This window comes from Lissotriton vulgaris, chromosome 7, assembly GCF_964263255.1.
Source record: "Lissotriton vulgaris chromosome 7, aLisVul1.2, whole genome shotgun sequence".
In the NCBI taxonomy this organism is placed as follows: domain Eukaryota; kingdom Metazoa; phylum Chordata; class Amphibia; order Caudata; family Salamandridae; genus Lissotriton; species Lissotriton vulgaris.
In genome coordinates, this window is record NC_141695.1 from 1,349,684,460 (window position 1) to 1,349,707,092 (window position 22,633).

General features: G+C 45.1%; 1 protein-coding gene across 3 annotated transcripts in view; it reads left to right on the forward strand.

Annotated features, from left to right (window-relative positions):
* LOC147703669 (butyrophilin subfamily 1 member A1-like) overlaps nucleotides 1–22,633 on the forward strand; it is a 349,015-nt gene that overhangs the window by 114,758 nt on the left and 211,624 nt on the right. For all 3 annotated transcript variants that reach the window (XM_086932015.1, XM_086932013.1, XM_086932014.1), the window contains exon 3: nucleotides 13,431–13,778. In XM_086932015.1, coding sequence (XP_086788141.1) covers nucleotides 13,431–13,778 — 348 coding nt within the window. The remainder of the gene's footprint in view (nucleotides 1–13,430; nucleotides 13,779–22,633) is intronic.

A 22,633-nucleotide genomic window follows, 5' to 3' on the forward strand; every position in this document is an offset into this window, starting at 1 on the left:
TTTTCCAGGGACTTCATTTCCCACCATTTGGTTAATTCGGTGCGAAGTAATTTTTCCAATTTTTTCAGTTTCGATTTTAAGTCACTGGATTCTGTAGATTTATCATTCATTTTAGTGCCACTATGTACATCCGGTAAGTTTAAAAATAAAGCGTCTGCTACTTGCTCTCTGTTTCTGAGCACGTCAGCTGCTGTCGCCATTTTAAAGTCTTGAAGAACAAACTTAAGCACTTGCAAAAATAGCTGCACTCGTAATATCTGCCGTGTGAACAGCTCGATGAAATGTCAAAAAAACTTTCAAACTCTTCACCCGCCAATAACCAGTAGGTACCCACACAAACTCAGGCTCACCTCGAACGCTATCCTGAAGCAGCGCTGGAGTCCTCCGACTCGCAGCAAGACCTCTCAACACCGCTCTTCAGGTTTGCTCAAGCTGTGTTGTACATCCAATTACTTCCGGTTGCGGGGGGCTGGCTTAAAGAAATCCTTCCGGATAAGAAAACAGATCACAAAAAGCGATGTTGGCCAAAGTCTCCCAGCCACAGATTGAAGAGAGGGTCCGTAAAGGGATGAATTCAGCCAAACCGTACAATTAATAACAATACACAATCCTGAGGCGCAAGGGAGCGCGCGGAAGTCAGGTACAGAACACAGAAGTTAGGTGCAAGATGAGTGCTTTTATTCCAAAATGGGCAGCAGCATGACACGTTTCGTCCGGGTAGCCCGGACTTGATCACATGACAATGCTCAGAAACCCCCCATTTAAGTACTAACATCATTTACAATAAGTCCCACCTTCTAAATTCCATAGATATAGAAGAAGTACTCCGTATTCTCTTTGCAGAGTATCAAGATTTGGTAAAACAGTCAATGTAATTTATAAAAATGTAAAAAGAGACAAAATAATACTTAATACCGTCTCCAATGTGGTCCTAATGTTCTGGCTAGTAATTCATTTACAGAGTGTAAAAAAATAATGTGCAAAACATTCCAAGGATCTGGAACCGGGTTTTGTAACTAGATCAACAGAAGGAATTACTTTACCACAATTGAAAAAAAATATATATATACAAATATATATATATAAATAAAATCCAGTGCAGCCTTACACAAACCAGAGCTGAATCATGCTGTAAGGACTCCCCATTATATCATAAAAGACTACATTAGAAACAGGGAAAAACAACAGCAGAACATGTTTTAAAACTTTTTTAATGCTTAGCAGTCAGCACAAACTCTCATATAGTACTGAAATCCTATACAGCTCACAGGCTGCATTGCAGAAACATAGCCTAAAAAGGCTGAAAAGCGAGCTCATGGCAATATAGAGATAAACTGGGACTGTGCCTTTAAGGCAGTCATGACCCCCAGCTTCCCATCATGCCTCAGGGGTGACAGTTAGGTCAGTTGTTCTTTCTGGCTCCTTCAGGAAGGATCCTGGTTACACAGCTGCATTTCTTTTCTGATTTTAGTCTGAAATAATTTTCACTTTTTAGGAATTTCTTTACTTACTTCCATGTCTTTCATCTCTTGAAGTATGGTTCTGTCTTTTTTGACAGTTTGTTGGCATTTTTCCACTCAGAATGCCTTCTCTTTTTGATCCCTGCCCTTCTTGTGGAAAAAAGAAGGCCAGGTCAGACTCTCATGGGGTCTGTATTCTTTGTTTGACTAAGGAGCATGACCCTAAGGCTTGTCCTCATTGTCAGACCCTGTCCAAAAGAACTTTAAAGGACAGAGAAAGGATTCGTCTTTATGGGCTGGCAGAAAAGACTTCCAGATGCAGGTCACCGGTTAAGAAGGGCTCCAAGAAGGTGAGATCTACTTCCAGAAGCAAGGTCCCCCATCCTTCTACTTCAGCGCCGGGTTCGGCGCTGAAAAATCTATCACCGGTGGGTCATTTGTCCAAGAAAAGGCCATCGATGGCGGGCTCGCCGTTGAGAAGATATCGACATTCAGGTACGTTGTCGACGTCGAAGACTCGTGATTCTCCGCTGTCGTCAACTTGGCGACGATCGCATCGAGGAGCAGAAGCCCTCCGCCATCGTCAACTCGGCGGTGATCAGCGTCGAGGAGTAGAAGTCCCCTGCCGTTGTCAGCTCGACGTTCGGCGCTGAGGGCAGGTACCCATCCGTCGTCGTCAGTCCATCGACGATCGACATCGAGGGTCAGGAGTCCTCTGCCATCGTCAACTCGGTGATCATCGGAGTCGAGGATCGGGACCCCTCTGCCGTCGTCTCAATGACGATAGGCGTCGAGGATTCACAGCCCTCTGCCATCCTCTCGACGACGATCGGCGTCGAGGAAGAAAAGCCCTCCGTCGTCGTCAACACGGCGACGATCGGCGTTGAGGACCAGAGGTCCTTCATCTTCATCTGCACGACGACCTTCGGCGTCGAGGAGCAGAACCCCTCCGCTGTCGTCAGCTCATCGATGTTCAACGTCGAGACGAAGTGATGTTCAGACGTCGTCTGCGAGTCACTCGATGTCGAGGAACAGGGAAAAGTTGTCGAGACCAGGTCCAACAACAGACCAAACATTGACATCGAGAAGGAGGTCCAGGTCGGCGTCTAGAGGAACACGCCCGATGTCAAGGCCCACTTCAGTGAGGTCTGGAGGAGGATCGGTGGTTCTGGTAACTGAATCAGTGTCACGCCATTTTTCCTCTCATTCATCTAGACATCCTTCAACAAGACCTGCCTCTCCAGAAAGGCGTTCAAGCAGACCGAGTCATAGGTTCCTTCACAGCACAGGGTAGCTTCCCCTGCTTAGCACTTGTCTCCAAGATGGCTCCTTCTCCTGCATCAATGGAGTAAGGATACAGGAGCAACACAGCGGATGCACGAGTACGCCAGTCCTTTTCATAGGTCACCTCTACAGAGACTGGTACAGGAAGTGAACAGATCGCATTCGCCCAGGAGTGAGGAGCGAAGGGACAGATCACAGGAGCGCATAGTTCCCATCGCAAAAGAAGACGGTCACCTACGTGGCCTTCTTCAACTCAATCCTCGAAGAGGGACTATTCTCCCACCCTATCGGACAGCCCTCTGTCTAGAGTGTCTCCGATAGATGACATCAACACCTACCATGTTGTGCTTCAGAGAGGGGCTCAGAAGCTAAACATCGAGATGTCAACACCTCAGGTGACAACAACGGTTATCCTTGAAACTCTGCCTCAGAGAGCAACCTCTTGTCCGTTACTTCCCCTGGTTCCTGGACTTCTGGAGCCAGTAATGGATATTTTCCTTACTCTGGCTGCTAGGATTCAGAAGAAGTACAAGCCTGCCTCCACAGACCCTGTGTTCTTGAAGACAGATCCGCCTGCGGATTCGGTTATAATCGCGGCAGCGAGGAAGACTCGTGCTGTGGCTGCATCTTCATCGGTCCCTCCCGATAAATAAAGTAGGTCCCAGGACTCTTGGGGATGTAAAGTGTGCGGTTCTGCTGCATCGTCACTGAAAGTCTCCAGTGCAGCAACCTTATTAGGTCGCTATGACAGGGCCTTGTGGGACTCCTTTGACCGCTCAAAGAGAAGTTGCCAAAACAGGATCAAAAAGACTTGGAGGAGGTCATCACGGAAGGGTCGCTTGTTGCCAACCAAGTGATCAGCACGGCAGCGGATGGTGCTACACTGTCGGCGCACTCTCATGCCCATGGGATTTGCGACAGGAGATCTTCCTGGTTGAGGCTGATGGCTCTGAAACCAGATGCCCAACGGAGAATCCTGAATCTCCCTTTTTCCGGCTCCTCCCGGACACTCATACCAATGAGGAGATGGGTAGGATGAAGCGGAGCTTGACACCCTCAAAGCGGTTGGATTGGAAAAGAAAAAGGAGTCGCTACATACCCAACCAACGCAAGGGCTACCAACAGAGGGTTCAAACCCCTCAATGGTCCCAGAGTAAAAGCCAAGTCGCAGTTTCAAAGCCGTAAATTCAACAGAGGTAGAGGAGGTCACCAGCAGCTGTCCTCTAACACGGCCAGATCAGCAGGGAAGCCATGAGCAGCAGCTTTATCTAGCGCCATTGCCCACTCCAGTGGGAGGAAGTGCTTCACATAATCTGGAAGAGTGGTGCAGCATCACAAAAGATCGTTGGGTGCTAAGTGTCATGGTCGGGGCCCGCACCAGAAAGACCAATATCCACAGAAGCGAAGATAGTGCCCCTCCACTCACATAGGGTACAGCCACCTCAAACCATCAAGTCACACTAAAGGTAGGCCAATACCCCAAGGAAGTGAAGAGGCCCAGGTGGACCACCGAGACTCTAATGAGCAGGAGGAGAAGGGGACGGGATCAGTCAGAATATCAGATATTCCTGTAGAAAAAACAGACACACATAGAACAGGGAAATCACTCTGAGGCTACTTCTACTGTGTTATTAAAGAGCAACATAATATTTTATAGACTAATACCATATGCTTTCCCGTACTCACTTTGGAAGATAGTCTCAGGATAACATCAGGTCTCTCAAAAAAAAAAAATGTCTCAAAGAGTAGTCAAAAATTATGTCCTGTCTCAAGGCTCAACCTGTGCATATAAGGGATGTACTTGGTAGAGGTGATTAACTACCTTGTATCCGCAAAGTCCAAAGTAAGAAACTTCACAATATGTCAAAAAACAAACAATAGCAACTCAGGTGTTCATCGTCTGCCCGACCAGCAGAAAGTGAAATCCAGCGAGAGACGGAATTGACGAACAGCACTCCTAGCGCTTGAACAATAAAGCCTTGAAAAAAAGAATGTTTTCATCAACGCGTCCTCGTATGGGGAGCTGGTTGTTTTTTAATGAAATGCCGCAGGGGCCGGCGAGCAGCTGAATCCAATAAAGAGGCAAAAACTGTTTTGTACGTGACCTCAAACAATGGGGTAAGTGGATTCTGGCCAGTTGAACAAAGTGTTCTGCTTAATGGTAAAAACTGATGGCAGGTTCCAGTGCGGCCTAGCGCTCACAGCAGCAGGGGAGAGAGAGCACAATGGCAGGTTCCAGCGCGACCTAGTGCTCACAGCAGCAGGGTAGGGAAAGAGGACAATGGCAGGTTCCAGCGCGACCTAGAGCACACAGCAGCAGGGGAGAGAGAGAGCACAATGGCAGGAGAAACAGCACACCGGGAGTTAGGATTTATCGCCACAGAGATTCTCATAACAACAGGAACTCGCAGGCAGGAATAGGGTGGTCCTAGCAAAAAGCCAAGCACCTGAAAACAGGAGCAGGCAGCTTATATGATGCAAATGTCACCTGACCTCGAACCAGTGCAGCATGGGAAAGCATATGTCAGTAGCCAACACAGTGCATTATGGGAAGGGTAGTTTTTTGGGTATCAAGGAAGGACAATGTACAGGAAGCCTGGCGGTTAACACTAAGTATACTGCGCAATGGATACGCACTACGTTTTCGTGTGCTTCCAAAGGACATTCCTCCGAAAAGATCTCGTCTTCACCAGGTAAAGTTACTTCGGCAGGAAGTGATAACTCTTCTGCGAAAAAAGGCCATAGAAGAAGTTCCTTCCGCACAGCGAGGGAAGGGAGTTTACTCCAGGTACTTTCTTGTGCCCAAAAAAAGATCAGGAGCACAAGTTCAGACCGGTCCTGGACCTTCGCTTGCTGAACAAAGTCATTGTCAAGGAAACGTTTTGCATGTTGGCCCATCATCAAATATGTCCACATCTACAAGCAAGAGATTGGATGTGTTCGGTGGACCTCCAAGATGCGTACTTCCACATACCTATCATTCCACGTCATCGCAGATACCTTCGATTCGTGGTCGGAAGCAAACACTATCAGTACAAGGTCTTAACCTTCAGACTGAAATCTGCCCCACAAGTCTTTACCAAGTGCATGGCAGTGGAGGCGGCCGCCCTACACAGAAAAGGTCTGTTCGTCTACCCTTACTTAGACGATTGGCTCCCCAAAGGGTCATCGCCTCAAAAAGTAAGGAAGAAGTTCCAAGTCTGTCTAAATCTGCTCCACAGAATGGGTCTTTACGTGAACATGGAGAAGTCAGTCCAACAGTCTACCCAGACAATACATTATTTGGGAGCAACTCTGGACTCAAACAAAGGAAGAGCGTTTCCTTTGGCAGAGAGACTTTCCTCAATGCAGCAGAAATGCAAAGCTCTGCTTCAGACAGATCGCCCAGCAGTCCGACAGGTGGCATCTCTGCTGGTGTCAATGGCCTCCTGCATATTTCTCATTCCCAACGCCAGGCTCAGAATGAGACCGTTGCAGCAAGATCTGGAAAACAAATGGGACCAAGCAACGGGTCGCTGGGAGGACCGTATTTTTCACTCACAAGCAGCAAAATCGTCCATCATGTGGTGAACTCGACAGCAAAACCTGTTGGTGGGAGTCCCTTTCCATCGGCCAGTTCCGTGCAATCGTTGATAACGGATGCATCTCTGCACGGATCGGGAGCACACATGGGGTGCCTTCAGATGCAGGCTGGTGGTCCGCAAAAGAGCAGGCCTACCAGATAAACATGTTGGAGATACGGGCAGTCCATCTTGCTCTGAAAGCTTTTGGGCCGTCGATCACGTCCAACTCGATCCTGATCCAAACGGACAACACGACCACCATGTATTATCTAAACAAACAGGGTGGTACGCGCTCTCGCCCTTTCTCCCTGGAGGCTCAAGCGTCTGGCTGCTGGCTCGGAACCTCTCCAAAGTGGCGGTGCACCTTCCGGGAGAGCAGAACGTTAGAGCAAACGTGCTCAGTCGGCACTTCGAAGATCAGCCATACTGGGTGCTGCACGACAAGGTGGTGGCGGATATTTTCCAACAGTGGGGTCGGGTCGTCCGTCAATAGATTTTTTCGCAGACGATAAAAACAAAAAATGCTGCGATTTTGCATCCAGATTCAATTGTCCAGGGACAAGGGGGAATGCGCTTTTGATGGATTGGTCAGAGACATTTGCATACGCCTTTCCTCCTTTGCCTCTTATCTCGAAGGTGGTGTCCAAGCTCATCAGATCCAACATGAAGATGATTCTGATAGCTCCGGACTGGCCACATCAGTGGCGGTACCCGGACCTTCTGCAGATGTTGGTACTTCCCCACAGGAGACTACCTTACAGAGCGGACCTGCTGACCAAGATGGACGGGAAGATTCTCCATCCCAAACTTCCTTTGCTGAACTTGGCAGCATGGCTCCTGAGGTCCTACAATACGGACACTTGAATCTGCCGAGGACTGCATGCATATTCTGAAAGAGGCTAAGAGGCCTTCCACAAGAGCGTCATGCTCGTTTAAGTGGAATAGATTTTACCTATGGTGTGTTGCGAATCATTTTGACCCTACAAATGGGCAGGAGGATGTGATTCTTCCTTACCTACTTTATTTGGCTAAAGCCTCGATCAGGGTTCATTTATCAGCCATTACGGCATACAGAAAATCACCCAACCAACCTTCTTTTTTCCAAATGCAGGTGGTCAAGGATTTCCTACAGGGGTTGAAGAAAGTGTATCCCCGGTTCGAACTCCTTCTCCTCCTTGGAAATTGAATCTGGTGCTGTCTAGATTCATGGGTCCTCCTTTTGAGCCCATTCATAAAGCCACATTGCAGCACCTGACGTGGAAAACCGTTTTTCTGGTAGCAATAACATCAGCGCGCAGAGTAAGTGAAATCCAAGCGGTGTGTGCAAAAGAACCATATACACCACAACAGGGTAGTGTTAAGGGCTCACCCTGCTTTTTTGCCAAAGGTTATATCTGATTTCCATATTAACCTGTCAATCTCCCTACCGTCTTTTTTTTTGCCAATCCCGCAACTCCTGCGGAGAGGTCACTCCACTCTTTGGACCTTAAAAGAGTGCTCAAATTCTATTTGGAAGGTACAAAGAGCATAAGGAAATCAGATCAATTTTTTTCTGAATTATGGTGCCATGAGAACAGGTTTCCCAACCTCCAAAAGATACATTTCAAGAAGGATAGTGTCCTGTATAAAATTGGCCTATCAGTTGGCACATAAACCCCTTTTGTTGTCTCCTAAAGCACATTCCAGTAGGGGAAAGGCGGCCACAGTAGCTTTTTTGCATGATGTTCCCATGTCAGAAATTTGCAAGGCAGCAACCTGGAGATCGGTTCACACTTTCACAAGGCATTATGGACTAGAATCCGATTCCAGGGCGGATACTCAGGTGGGTCAGGCCTCCTTGAGGAATCTATTTGGATAGTAATGTATCTATCCAGGTTTAGTAATCTGAGCTGGTTGGTTAATTTACCGTTCTGTTTCCTTTGCCCGCAGGGGGATGAGCTGAGGCTCGCTATTCTATTCTAGTGCTTATGGCTATTGATGATGATCCCCTGGAAGAGAAGGATTAGTTACTTACCTGTAATCCTAGTTCTCTTCCATGGGTATCGTCATCAAAGTCATAAGCAACCCTCCCGCCTCCCTGGGCAAAGGATCACTGTATTTTTAAGAAAAAGATAATGTCAACTCTTAGGGCCTGATTCTGATGCGGGTTGGAAAGCTTCCCGACCGAATCGGTTTGGAAATGTTTTCCGACCCACTCGGATCGGGAGAATCCGACCGACGGAGTACGATGCATCCGGATGCTTTCCGATACGATTTGATTGGACTCCCATTGACTTCAATTGGGGCATATGGTCCTAATTGCATCATAATTTGGCCCTCAGTTGGAAAGACACGTTCCCGATCCGACTTGGAAGGAGCAAATCCGTTAGGAGGCCTTCCTAACTGCATCAGAATCAGGCCCTAGGTGGGAATGCTTTCCTAACCGCATCAGAATCAGGCCCTTTGTGTTATGGCTTTTCGAGTCACTGCAAAGAACAACTGACCTAACTGTCACCACTGAAGCATGATGGGAAGCTGGGGGTCATGACTGCCTTAAAGGCACAGTGCCAGTTTATCTCGATGTTGCTATGAGTTAGCTTTTAAGCCTTTTTAGGCTATGTTTCTGTAGAGCAGCCTGGGAGCTGTATATGCTTTCAGTCCTATATGAGAGCTTTTGCTGACTGCTAAGCATTAAAACCGTTTTAAAACCTGTTCTGCTGTTGTTTGTTCCGGTTTCTAATGTATTCTTTTATGATATAATGGGGAGTCCTTACAGCATTATTCAGCACTGGTGTGTGTAAGGCTGCATTGTTTTTTTTATTATATACTAGCTTACCCGTCGCACGTTGCTACGATCTCAGAAGAAAGGAAGTTTAAGGAAACTTGTTATGATAACATTAAATTTACATTGTTTCGTTTTAATTGAAACATATTCATTTTAATATGGAAAACATTTTAAAGTGTTGCTTTAATTCTGTTTATTTATTCGAGTGCTTGTGGATACACAGTATTTTTTGTTTTTCTGTCTGGTGTGCACACGAATAAATCAGAAGGTTTTCCAACGCATGGGCTGGCCACATACAGTTGTCCATGTGAGAAGCACGGATTCTCCAAATCTAGTCCACACACTTGCAGCGATTGTCCTTGTGCTTTGTTGATGGTCATTGTAAAATCGAGTCGCACCGTAAACTGTAAACGTTCAGTATTGGAAAGATTATGCTGGCCCTGGAGGGCCGGGGGGACGAGATTTACCACATTTTTCTGTTTTATTTTGCCAGAAACCTTTGCGGGAGTGTACTCAACAACTTTTTACAAATTATTATTATTATTATTATTATTTTTTTTTTAATTTAATATTTTTTTGTTGTTGCCAGAAACCTTCGCGGGAGTGTACTCAACAACTTCCCAAAGTTTCTTGGCGATCGGATGAATTGTGTAGTAATGCATAAAGGACAAACAGACTTACTTTCGTGTATATATATATATATATATATATATATATATATATATATATATATATATATATATATATATATAATTGCTCAGCATTCCCAAAGTAATCCCAGCCGGGTTCGGAAAATAATACAGCACTCTCGGGGTTCCTGTTTCTCAGCAACAAGGATTTACAAATAAATCCTTGTTTCTGAGAAACAGGAACCCAGAGAGTGCTGTATTATTTTCCAAACCCGGCTGGGATTACTTTGGGAATGCTGAGCAATCGTTGAATATCGCGGGGCACCACTGCGAAAGACGGCACCCGCTGCTTGAGTGACTCGTTGTTTGGTGCTTTTGGAGCCTTTATATATATATATATATATATATATATATATATATATATATATATATTTATATATTTGTGGAGCACATAAATGATTGTGTTTCCGGGGTCCCGCGCATGGGCAGGAATATTCTAGTGCTTATGTCTTTGATGAGGATACCCCTGGAAGAGAACTAGGATTACATGTAAGTAACTAATCCTACCTTACTTTGGTCCAGTATATATAGAGGCACTTTCTTACAAGGGGGCACAACACGGCTGAGTATTTTTGAGTGTGGTTTGTTGGTGTCTCCTGGGAGAGCTCTTAGGACATTCACTGTGCCTGTAAGACCCTGTCATCTTCCAACTGAAATCCCAAACTTTGATACACAAATCCTACTTGGCTGTCGTACATAAAGAGCAGCCGGTAAGGAAGCCTATTCCCTCTTCGTTGTCACTCTCCGAGCTGAGTAGCAGATATCCACTGGCAGGCATGACAATTACAGCTACATAACATAATACAATGGAAAAGTACAAAGATCTCCTTTTCCAGATTGATGAAGCCAATTTGAATAGGAAACCCAGAGAGCAGAGCTCCTGGTATAAAGACACTTCCTGGCAGAGGGAGTGTGTGTGCTTGTACACTGAATAGCATGTCGGCTTTTTAAACAAATGAGGCATCGCTCACAGATTCAAACAAAACTAGACCTAACAGTGGGACCTTCTCAGAGTCAGCACCTAAAATCAAATAGCCCCAAATATTTAATATTGCTCCTTCTATTTCCACGGGGTCCGTGTGCACACCGAACGGCACCCACTGTTACAATGCCTATTCCCTCAGGAACTCAACAATTTAAACATGAAAGCACAGGTGCACCACAACATATGGTTCAATAAAGTCCAATATAAAGTCCAAATTCCAATAAGTCACAAGAGTAGAGCTTCCTCGGTTAGATCTCTTTATTTCATCAGATAAACAAAGCACAGTACAGCCGACGCGTTTCGTCCCAATGTGGGACTTCTTCAGGGCGCTAAAAAGAAACTTCAAGGTACCCACAAGAAAAAAAGAGAGCTAACCGAGGAATCTCTGCTCTTGTGACTTATTGGAATTTGGACTTTATGTTGTGACGTAAATAATTAATTTACTCTCTTAATTTCTATGCAGGTAAGTACTTAATTAATAATAACTCAATCGGAAAGAAAGAAAACAGAGTCCGTGGTGTTAGAGTTCTTAGGGGTTTTATTCCTCAAAAAGGAATGGTCTTAGACCAGGATATCATGTTCTGACCACCACAAGGGTGTCAGAAGGGATAGAGTGAGCGCGCTACAATTTATTGACAATACATAGCTTATATACTTAATTCATGTCATACTAAACAGTCATAATGGGCGTAACAGCTGAGAGAAGACAAGATAACAGTATACACGTGTTACAAGCACGTAATCAGAAGGCGTGAACTAGAGGTGTGTGCTAGAAACGTCACAGGTAGGTGTCACAAAAGGGTGGCACTAACAGAAATGCTGCAACGTCAGCAGAAATCGGAAGCTTGGATGCGCGCGCAGCTGCATGACGTGTGATTGACGTGAAGCTGGAGGGTGCAGGGGGCTTGACATTTACACTGACGGAAAGAGACAGAAGTCTGGCATGTCAGATCAACTTGTGCTTCTATCATATCTGATATCTGGTGTTTTAGGAACTAAGCTATCTGGGCGGAAAAGTCTCTAGGGCAGAGGCTATTCTATACTGACTGTGAGTGCGTACATAAGCGCCTGAGTGTCTGTATGAGAAGCGTGGGGGCATGGGCCTTCCATGGAAGCATGGCAACAGAAGCTATGAATTACTTGCACAGAGACAGGTCGGCCCTTTGGCCCTGTAGCTGAAGAGGGATGTTTACTGAAGCTAGCAGGCAGGAATGTATTTTCGGGGAGCGGAACAGATAACTCGAAGGTTATAGTCAATCTTGGCAGGCAGCAGGCTGGGCTGAGCGCGAGGGGCCGCGCTGAAAGTAAGTCAGAGTTCACGGGTGCAGAGGCAGCCTGGGCAGAGGCCCTTGGAGTCAGAAGCCAGAAAAGGGCTCGGGTAGCAGAAATTCAGGGCCTACTCAACTAGAGCTGAAAAACGTGGAAGTACACTACAAAAAGACGTTGGCATAGCATACTTAGGAACGGACCATCCAACCCATTCAGGGTGGGTCTGAAAGAGGACATGTTGACTTTGGACGCAAATGTATTTGCGTCTTCATAGCTGATACAGGAGGGAAGTTACATGCACTTTAGCTCGTACATGGAGACGGTGGGGTACGCGCTAGGGAACACAACTTGACCATAAAATTCTATATTTCCTCAGTTGTGGTGCACCTGTGCTTTCATGTTTACATCGCTCACAGATTGTTTACATATCCTGAGGTGATCCTTCTCAAAGCAGAGACTATACTGGGTCTGTCAATTCCTAATAACTGAGCTGTCCCATCCATTAGAAAATATAACAAAGCATTAACTTCTGAAAGAGGTATTGGTCACATTTCCCTTCTTTTTGCCCTTTGACCTTTCACCGAACAAGGGAGATGGCAGCAGCTGGGTCTCAGTGACTTCTGATGATTTTTCTACTAATAATAGTAAAAAACATTTCATTCCAGTACACATGGGTGAGAGACTGGCACATATAGTCTTTGTGAAGTGCCTGGCTCATATGAAGAGCTAGTCCCACTGAACAGGGGGCGCACGGCGTTGCAGTGCTCGTGACGAGCCCAGCTCGTCTTGCTGTACAGTGGAGCTTTGCTCATGACGAGCTGAGCTCGCCACGACTCCGCCAACTCCCATGGGAATTAGCCCCGCGTGGGCCGTCTGCGGCATGTATGACGAACGAACTCAACTAGTCATGAGCACAGCTCCACTGTGCCTCATGACGAGCTGAGCTCGTCATAAGCGTCAAAGGGGTTTAAGACCATGTACAACCCTCAATAAAGACAACCACCCGACCCCCCCCCCCCCCCCTTTCCCCACACACAGAATTCTATCTTTGGCTTCGCCCTGCACAATAAATGTAATAATTCCAGGGTGGATTTTAATTGGTTAAACTTATTTTGAAAGTGAGCTTAACTGGTACAATTAATGTATTGGAAATGGGTTTCTGATCAGTACCGAATATCATGATTTGTCTACATTTCATTTTATGCTCAGCCAATCAGCATCCCCCATTCAGTTCCTTCAGAGGGAAGATGTTTTGTGAAAACCCTGCAGAGATCAAATGTTGTTTTTGTCGTGCTCCAATAAGCTCACACTCTTGAATCCGTAATATGGGCGTCTACAGTTCCTGAAATCACAGTACATCTCCTATAATAATCCTAAATCTCCATTCTTTCTCTGACTGTGTTGTTTGCTTATCAGCCAGGTTCACCGTCATTGGACCAGAACAGCCTGCCATTGCAGAGGTGGGCAAAGACGTCATCCTTGGCTGCCGCATCTCGATCCCTGCTGAGCTGAGGGAGGTGCGATGGTTCCGAATCCAGTCCAGCTACCCCTTCATCATCAACCTGTACGAGAGGGGCAAGGTGCAGCCGACATGTGAACTCCCGCGATATGCGGGAAGGATGGAGCTTATGAAAGAAAACATCACTCGCGGAAATGTGGCCCTGAAGCTCCTCAATGTCTCCCTTGAGGATGAGGGCACATACCGTTGCTTCCTTGAAACAGACACCTACTTTGAAAGTGCAGAGTTTGAACTGAGAGTTACAGGTCAGCCGCCTACCTTTCCCTCAGTTTTTGTTTTAATCGTATTTGTTGCATTTGTGTATTTTAACATGTACTTTTCCAGCCACAAGAGCTTAGTTTCTTTTCGGGATATTACATTGGATTACTAAAGGTTGCATACAGGTGACTGCTGCGGGAAGAGCTAGATGTTTGTTCAGGGCATAAAGAGAGGCATGATAAGAAGGAAAAACACCAGTTTGCTCTGCTCAAAGGGGCATACATACCATACCCTAAGATGGTGTGTTCACCACTAGAGGTGAAGATGCGACTCCGATAAACTGTACCAAGCTGGCCTTCCTTGCACCTAGGGACCTTTTAACAACATGTGTAGGGGCTTGATACTTCAGTTTCTTTTTAGGTGGACCTGGGTGTGCAGCACAAAACGCCGATGATTGTACCTGATCTATGTAGGCAAAATAAGAACTTCAAGTTGATAGCATGCATGGCTGTAGATTCACATGCTTTGATCACTGCTGCTGTCTATTGTTGGTCTCAGGTGTTACAGACGTGTTTCCTTCAAAGAAGCTTCAAGTCCCAATGTGTTGTATGATTCGCTCTCAGTATTTCAATGTGTTTAAGCATCTACTCAACCCTTAGATTTTTTTCTTTTTTTTTACGCTGTGGGATTTGGATATGTTTTCTAATGACTCAAGAGGTCGCCCGGCTCCCAATGCCTTTCTCTGGCGTAGCTGTTCGCAACTTTTGACACCCACAATTGCGGAGCAATACTTTTGGTTCCCTGGTAGACGGAACCCGATCCGAATAAACAGAGAAGAATCTTTGCGGTCCTTTGGTACAGGGGCAAGAGCAGAATCGAGGCCTCCATTGAGTCCTTCCTTCTTTGGACATAAATTCTAGGCAAGTGTAGACAAATATAGAGTGATGGTTTGAAAGCCCTTCCTGACTTTCGAGGAAGAAATTGATTTTGGCGAACCTTGGCCGAAAAACACAAGGGCAAGGCCAATATTCCCACTCTATTCTCTTCTTCACCTAGGCACTCACCTTCGCCTTAACCACACCCATATTCTGCACCACCTCCACCACAATCTTGAGAGGGGTCAGTCCTCTCTTAATGTGACACTAGCAGCCATCATAGGGAGAGAGGCCCTTATCACCATCATGTGAGGGCAGAAGCAAGGGGTTGATTCGTGGGGTGACTAGAATGTCGACCTTGACCTTGAGCCCTGACCCATCAATCCATCATCCCTGATGATCCTACTGCATATCATGCAGGTATTTAGAGGGAAGGTCATTACTGCAAGGTAGACAAGCACACTATTGAAGAGGAGGATGACTTCCTCGTAGAAACCTTTACACATACTGATGCTCAGAATACTTTCTGAGAGCTTTAAGGACCCAGATAGGGTAACAGGTAGTTGCACCAAGGGTGGAGAGAGCATTCAAGGCATCTCCCAGGGACCCTCTCTACATTAGAGGGCAACTTTCCCCTGACTCCCTGGTCATTCACAAGGCAAGCAAGCAAGTACGCGTCCAGGCAACTGGGAATGCACCCCCCCTCTCCAGATAAGGAAAGCAAGCACCTTGATGCTACTTGGAAAAGAGTCACAGTTGGGGAAACTGCCCTGTGGAGAATCACCAAATTGGTAGATTTTCTGTCATAGTACGACAGGTACCACAGGTACATTATCTTCCAGAGGCCTATAGGAAGAGAAGTGAGCAATCGGTCGCAGAGGGGAAAACTATGTCAAATGCAACCATCAAGTGCACTCTGGATGCAGCACACTACATCCTTTCGAACCAACCCTAATGTATGGCTTTGTGTCTCAGGTTTTAAGCTAGAGGTGCAGCAGTAGCTTAATGTCCACTTCAATGGGGAACATCTCATTTGGACCCCAAATGGACAATATTTCAGAGAACGTTAAGAAAGACTCTATGATTGTCAGGTCTGTGAGTGCACTACAGGCCTTGAGCTAAGGGGATCCTTTCATAGGCCACAGGTCGTAGGGGGCAACAAGGCAACACCATCAACCCAGGCACAGTAGTATGAATGACCGCAGTAGCCATTTCTCGATTCCCACACGAGCGGGGGTTACTCAAGGGGAGGATGTAGGGGTAACATGGTAAGGGCAGGCGAAGAATTGGCTCCGGCAAGGGAGCCCCTGCTCCTAAACACTGACTTCTCATCCATTTCCATAAGTCATCCAACACTCGTCGATGGAGTACATCAGGGTTCCACCACCGCTGGATGGAAACCACTTGAGATCAGTAGGCCCTAGTACTGCAGGGCAACTGTCTAGAATTCCACATCAACCCACCCAACATACCATCCCGACCCCACAGCCTCCGTCAAGACTATCTGAAACTCTTGCAAGAAGAGATCTTAGCCTCGCTCCAGAACGGTGCCATACAGCCAATACCCCTGCATCAGCAAGGAGAGGGAGTTTACTCACTATACTTCTTCATTCTAAAGTAGGATGGTTTGCTCCTCCCCATTCTAGATCTACGGCTACTCAATTGATAAATCTTGTGGGAAAATGTCCATATGGCCATTCCACTGGATGTCATCCCTTTACTTCGAATGGGGGGCTTCATGATGGCCTTAGATCTCAGAGAGGCGTATTCCTACATCCTAATCCACCCTGCTCATTGCAAGTACCATTGTTTTATGGTAAATGGACAGCATTACCAGTTCACAGAGGTACCCTGTAGGGTCACCATAGCCTCAAGGGGTTTGGAAGTGGTGGCTGCTCATCTACGCTGAGTTGGCGTCCATGTATTTTCTACCTCAACAACAACTCATCAAGAGCAGCAGACAGTGATGTCTAGCACACACACGGTCAGCCCAGGCTTATACAGCCAAGTGTTCACAGTAAATGCCAAGAAGGCTTATCTTTAACCTCAGCAGAATCAGCTTTTCCTGAGATCAGTTCTCACAGGGACAGTACACCCTAGCGCAATAAAGGCCCATTTGTCTTTTGGATTGCCTGGTTAAGGTTGCTGGCTGCATTCTTTTAGGACGCCTAGAGGATTGAGTGGAAACAAATAATATCCTCTCTGACCTACAGTACGGGTTTAGGGCTGGGCTGGGAACCGTAGAGCAGGCAATACATTTAGATGTATTAATTGGAAAATATGTGCACATGAAAGGTGGCAATCTGTTTTTAGTTTTTGTTGAGTCATCTTCTGCTTTTGATTTGGTAGCTCACAATAAGTTATGGGCAAACATAGCCAATATAGGCGTGGATGCCACAATTGTGAACTTCCTTAGAGATTTGTACGCCCAAGGCAGAGTACCTTATGGCCTCAATGGCACTTGTACTGAGCTATTTAAAATAGGAAGTGGGGTGCGCCAGGGATGCGTAATGGCCCCCTTCTTATTTAACCTCTATATTAACATCGTAGGCGACACACTGGCAAGTAAATGTGCGGATCATCCCCAGGTGGAACATCGGCCTATACCAGCATTATTTTACGCCGACAATGCAGTGTTAATGGCCCGCACTCACATTGCCCTGGTGGATGAATTTGCTCAGTACATGCAAAACCTTGGGCTAAAAATCAACATAGGTAAAACCTTCGCAATGAAGATCGGGAAGAAGGCCACTTGCTGCCGTGACATTTTTATTGAGGTTTCCACCATTCAGTTTACAGAGTCTGTTACATATTTGGGCATTGTTTTTAATCAATCAGGGTATTGGCAAAGGGCAATTAAATCAACACCCAAAGGAGATGATGAAAATCCACAATGCTAAGTGTAGATTCTCTGCCATGTAAGGGGATGAGCTATGGGGGCACTGAAAGATTGATGTATTACAGCTTGAAGAAAATGGTGTTCTCAGGTCTCTCCTTGCTCTCCCGAAAAATAGCCCAACTTATGTGTGACATTCCGAACTAGGCACCCCCTACATAGTAGACTTGATTAGAATCCAGCCAGTGCTATAATGACACAAAATATGGTCATCTGAACATACAACTTTAAATCGAGCCATAATCGCCGACTGCCAAAAATTCCAAATGCTTTTAACATCCCATGGCTCAAATATGTTCACAATTTTCTGATAAACCGCAGCCATCCTAAATATTTTACTCCCCCGAGAGCCTGGCCAATGTGCAGAGGAAAGCCTTGAAACTTAAATGCATCTCATTATTGGAAGAAATCCGATTAGCATCCAAAATCTGTAAACCAACCGTGCTGAGGAATAAAATGATCTTGACTAGTTTTCACATGCAACCATACCTAGCCAACATCTATAATCCTCGTCATAGGTTTGTGCTCACCCGTTTCCGCCTGGATATCTTCCACCATTTAATTAGCTTTTCTACCGCTAATAACTGGTCACCTGACCTGGGGAATTGCATGTGTGATGACATTTCACCTCAGAACACCATGCACACCGTGCTTTTCTGTAAACACTTCTTAAGGTTGAGACAGAAACTCATTAAACCCCTGTTATTAGAGTTGGGTTTCAAACATTGTCGCCCGCCATATATTTATCTGCAAATGCTACCAAACATTTTTATCTGTTCAGTAATGTCACACTTTTTGCTGGCTGTCATCAACTAGAGGAAGCAGTTGTAAATGGTAAACTCATGATTGTCCTGCAATGTCAGTCTTTTTAATATTTTGTACTTTCTTGCTTTTTATACGGAAGAATTTTGTCTTTTGTTTTAAACTGTATTTTGGTCATTTTAAAGTATTGTCATGTATGTAATATGTAGCTTTTATGACTCACTTTGTGATTTCGAATAAAGCTTACTTTGATTGATACACCCCAATCAGGTGAGGGTGATGACATTTCAGCAGCTGCCCCTTTTTTCACACCACACGTGCCAGAACTGTAAGTTTGGTAATAAAGCACTTGGCTATTGTGGCAACATGTATAGCAAATGCTCACATTCATCAGTGCCTCACCAATCCGTGGTCACAAGCAGATGTTCAATGGAAATGTCCAATATTGATGAAGGCCAGCACTCCACGCACTCTGCAATGGTGGAACAGTAATAATTTGTTCACAAACCTTCCAGACACTTCTGCTCGTCTGCACTTCTACTTCTACTTGCACACATCCCACCCATATGGAAAACCAGAAACCCAGCAGTTGAGCCTTCTCCTTCACCGCTCTTAATCCATGGAACGACCTGCTGCTACCCATAAGAGCCTCCTCTTTACTTCTTGAATTCTGCTAGAAGCTGAAGACCTTGTTCTTGGAGTAGTCGCACTAGGCAATATGTTTGGCTTGACTCACACCTACTCAGTACCAAGATACCCTCCTGGGTGTTTGTGAGCTCTCCACAGCTACATAACATAACATGGTCACATTTATTGTGGACACCCTTCTGTAGATGACCATTACTACAGTTACACCATTTACAAGGTGATGTGCACATCTAAACAATGTTACCATCTGCGGCAGCCAGACCCCCTTTTACCCCCTTCAGCAGGGAAGGCATCAATTACCTGGAACTAATGGCTTTTCGGGGTAATCGGCACCGGACGACACAGCACGTGAGCATTCGGTCCAGATATTAGGGACCACGCTCGTGTTCTATTCGAGGAATTACTATATTTCCTCAGATCTGCTAGGAGGCTGGGCGGCGCACAATACTACGGGCCACATTCTGTCCACCAACAATAAGAGGTCCACTGCGTGATCACGCGCTTCTTTTTCCTAAGCCGATTTAGCCTTGGAAGTCGATTATTGAATTACCTGGCGGTGGTCATTTTTTGGGCATGTGAATCCTGAATACTATAAGGAGGTCCACTGCGTGATTACGGGCATCTTTTTGCAAAGCCGATTCAGCCTTGGGATTCGATTATTGAAGTAGCTGGCGATCATTCTATTGACACGTGAATCCTGAATACTAAAAGAAGTCCTGAAGATGACGGTGAATACCGACTGGCTTACCTATCATCGCATATACATCGATAGACTATCTACTCTTGGAATCCAATTGCGTATATACTGCCCTGAGGAAGCTCCCCGCATGGGAGTGAAACGCGTTGGCTGATCCCTTTTTTGTGTGATTTCAACAATGAACTTTTCTATAAATTTTAATAAATAAAGAAGAAATATTTTTGCATACTATCATTATTCGTTTTGGACTTTGTTCATCTGCGCCCCCACCAAACCTATTAAGTTACCTGGAACTAATGGCCCTTTTTCCAGTATTGCAAAGAATTCTACTCCATAGTATGTATGACACAGGGTGATACTTGTGCACACACAAAACTAGACAACCATGTACTTCACTCAGCACTGGCACATCTGATTTGACATTGGGCAACTTGTCATCACATAAATCTTCTGGCAGAGCATCTCCTATGGGCAGACCATCATTTTGTGGATTTTCTAAGCCGGACACATCCAAAAGTCTGCCAGTGGGAGCTCTGCAAGTTCTCCAAAGGTACTTCCACCAGCAGGGAACTACACTCGTCAACCTATTTGTTACCCCAGAAAATGCAAAATGCAAAAGCTTCGCCTCCAGGAAACCACACAAACAGTCCGTGGGCAATACATCGACAGCCACACATGATATAAACGGAAAAGGTTACTTACTGTTGAATCATCTATTTGTAGTGTGAAGTACTGTAAATTTGCAAACACTCACCCACCTCCCCAGATGTGGGCAGTGATGGCATGTTTCTTACAACAAATATTCATGCATTCTTAAATAACATCAAGGTCACATACCTATTTCTTTTTACATTCCCCTTTCATTTTTCACTCGCTGAACAAAAAACAATCTAATTCACTACTGTTGGGTGTACAGGATAAGCTGGCGCTCATATAGTAATCACACTAGATTTACTCCCAAGAAAAAGTATAAGGTTCGGCGCATCCAAAATATGGGGAAAGAGAACACCCTACTTCCCTAAACTGAATCGAAAGACTGAACAATACTTTAACAATGTTTTGGAGCACACATATACTTCTCTAATCAAATTCAATCCTAGAATACAAAAATCAACAATAGTCAGTCGGGCTCTTGTTGTTCTCTTCTTTTAATGTCATCAAATTCCAATCCCTTACGCCAACTCGTTTCGCCGTGGTAGGGATAACCTACGGCTTCCTCAGGGCTTGAAGTTTCTCAAATGTATATCTCATTAAAGGAATATATCCGTATTTTATCCTACTATTTTTTCCTTAAGATTCGTATATTCCGTGATGTCAGTAAGTTCCAAGTCTTCTAATATAAAAGTTATGGCGTAACTTGATCCCAAGTCAGCTACGTAAGTATAACATCAGGCGGAAATCAATATATTCTCAAGTCCGCTGTATAAACTTTTTCAAATTGTTTCTTTTCAAATCCAAGTATAGCCCAGGAAAATGCAAGCCACGCCTGCCAATGGGAAATACAATGTCTCCCGACTGCTTGCTCCTCTGTATCTCAACAACTGAGTACAGGCGATTGAATTTGATTATAGAAGTATATGTGTGCTCCAAAACATTGTTAAAAAACAATCTAAGGCTGGAGTTGGTGGCCATGCACATTGTAACAGTAAGGGAGGAGTCACACAACATTGCGTGACTTAACGCTTCTTTGAAGAAAAACAGTTTGTCATGTTTGAGCTCAAACCTAGATGGCAGGAGTATGCAAAGAATGTGAATCTATAACACTGCATGCTATGAACGGCTGCTTACAGGGTAAGTAATATTTTCCTTTTTGCTGTGGCAAAATAGCACTGCCCTCCACAAAATCGTATGGAGAAAAATAGTACACCTGTGCAAAATGTTTGTGGTACTATAGAGTGCTAATATTCAGTTTTTTTGCTCTACTTTTTTATGGTTGCTAATGTTGTCCTGTTGCACCAAAAATCAGTGCTTGTTTTTATTTACTTAGAAAAAGTAGAAACAATTATTTTTACAGTAACAAAACCGCAATGGCCAGCACAAAAAATATACCACAACCTTGCAATATGTTGTATGCTGCTTTTGCATCCAGATGAATATTAGTAACAAAAGACCAATGCATGTAATCTGGTTGCAGATATGTGGTGTTGTATGTCTGGTGCTGGAAGTCTCCTCTGTGGTATTGCCCCGAATACTTACCTGTAGTTGTCATTACTCTGAATCCTTGCTTCCTCATCCCAGTCCTAGCAAGAGATGTTATGCCCTCAACCTGGAGCTTGACAATTTTGACTTAACCCCACCCCTTTGTTACTTGCTCCTCCATCCTTAAATTCAACTTCCACCCAAAGTAATTACACATCTTTTTTCATCTTCCACCTTGGGATGCTGGATTGGACTTTGCTGCCTTTTAATTGTCGGGTAAGTGTTTTTCATTATTTTTACCTTGCTTCAGGAGTATCTAGGTACTCCTCTGGTATGCAATCGGAAGTCTTGGGTTTGTCAGTGTGGGGGCATGTTTGGCATACAGGTAGTAGGGGGGACGTGCCATCCCACTCCTGATTTTCTGAGTTTAATCTACCCCATTTGTTTCTTGTGCAGGAGACCCTTGTCACATGTGACCTGACAAGCGATCTACTCCACCAGAGCACTAGATTATTTTTGATGATAGGAGGTTTTCTCAGACATGAGACTCCTTTTCTCATGGGCAGATGCTGCTTCCATGGCAAGCCCATGAAACCAGCAAGGCCTGGTGCCATCTGATTCATAGTAGGGGGTTCAAGCCTTTGTATCAGAACCTGAGTTGAGAGACTGCCCACCAACTCTCTTGTGTGTAAATACCTGCAGTATGGCATGACTATATTGCCTAATTAGATGAGGTGTGCATAACAAAGATCGGTCATCCATATTTGGTGTGCCCCTGGATGTATGGAATCCCTTGTGTTGCAGGGTTCTATGGGTATTAGTGGTAGTCAGTCCTATTGCCTCCCTTTCTATGTGCATGCGGTCTGCGTGTCTCTTTGCTTTCAG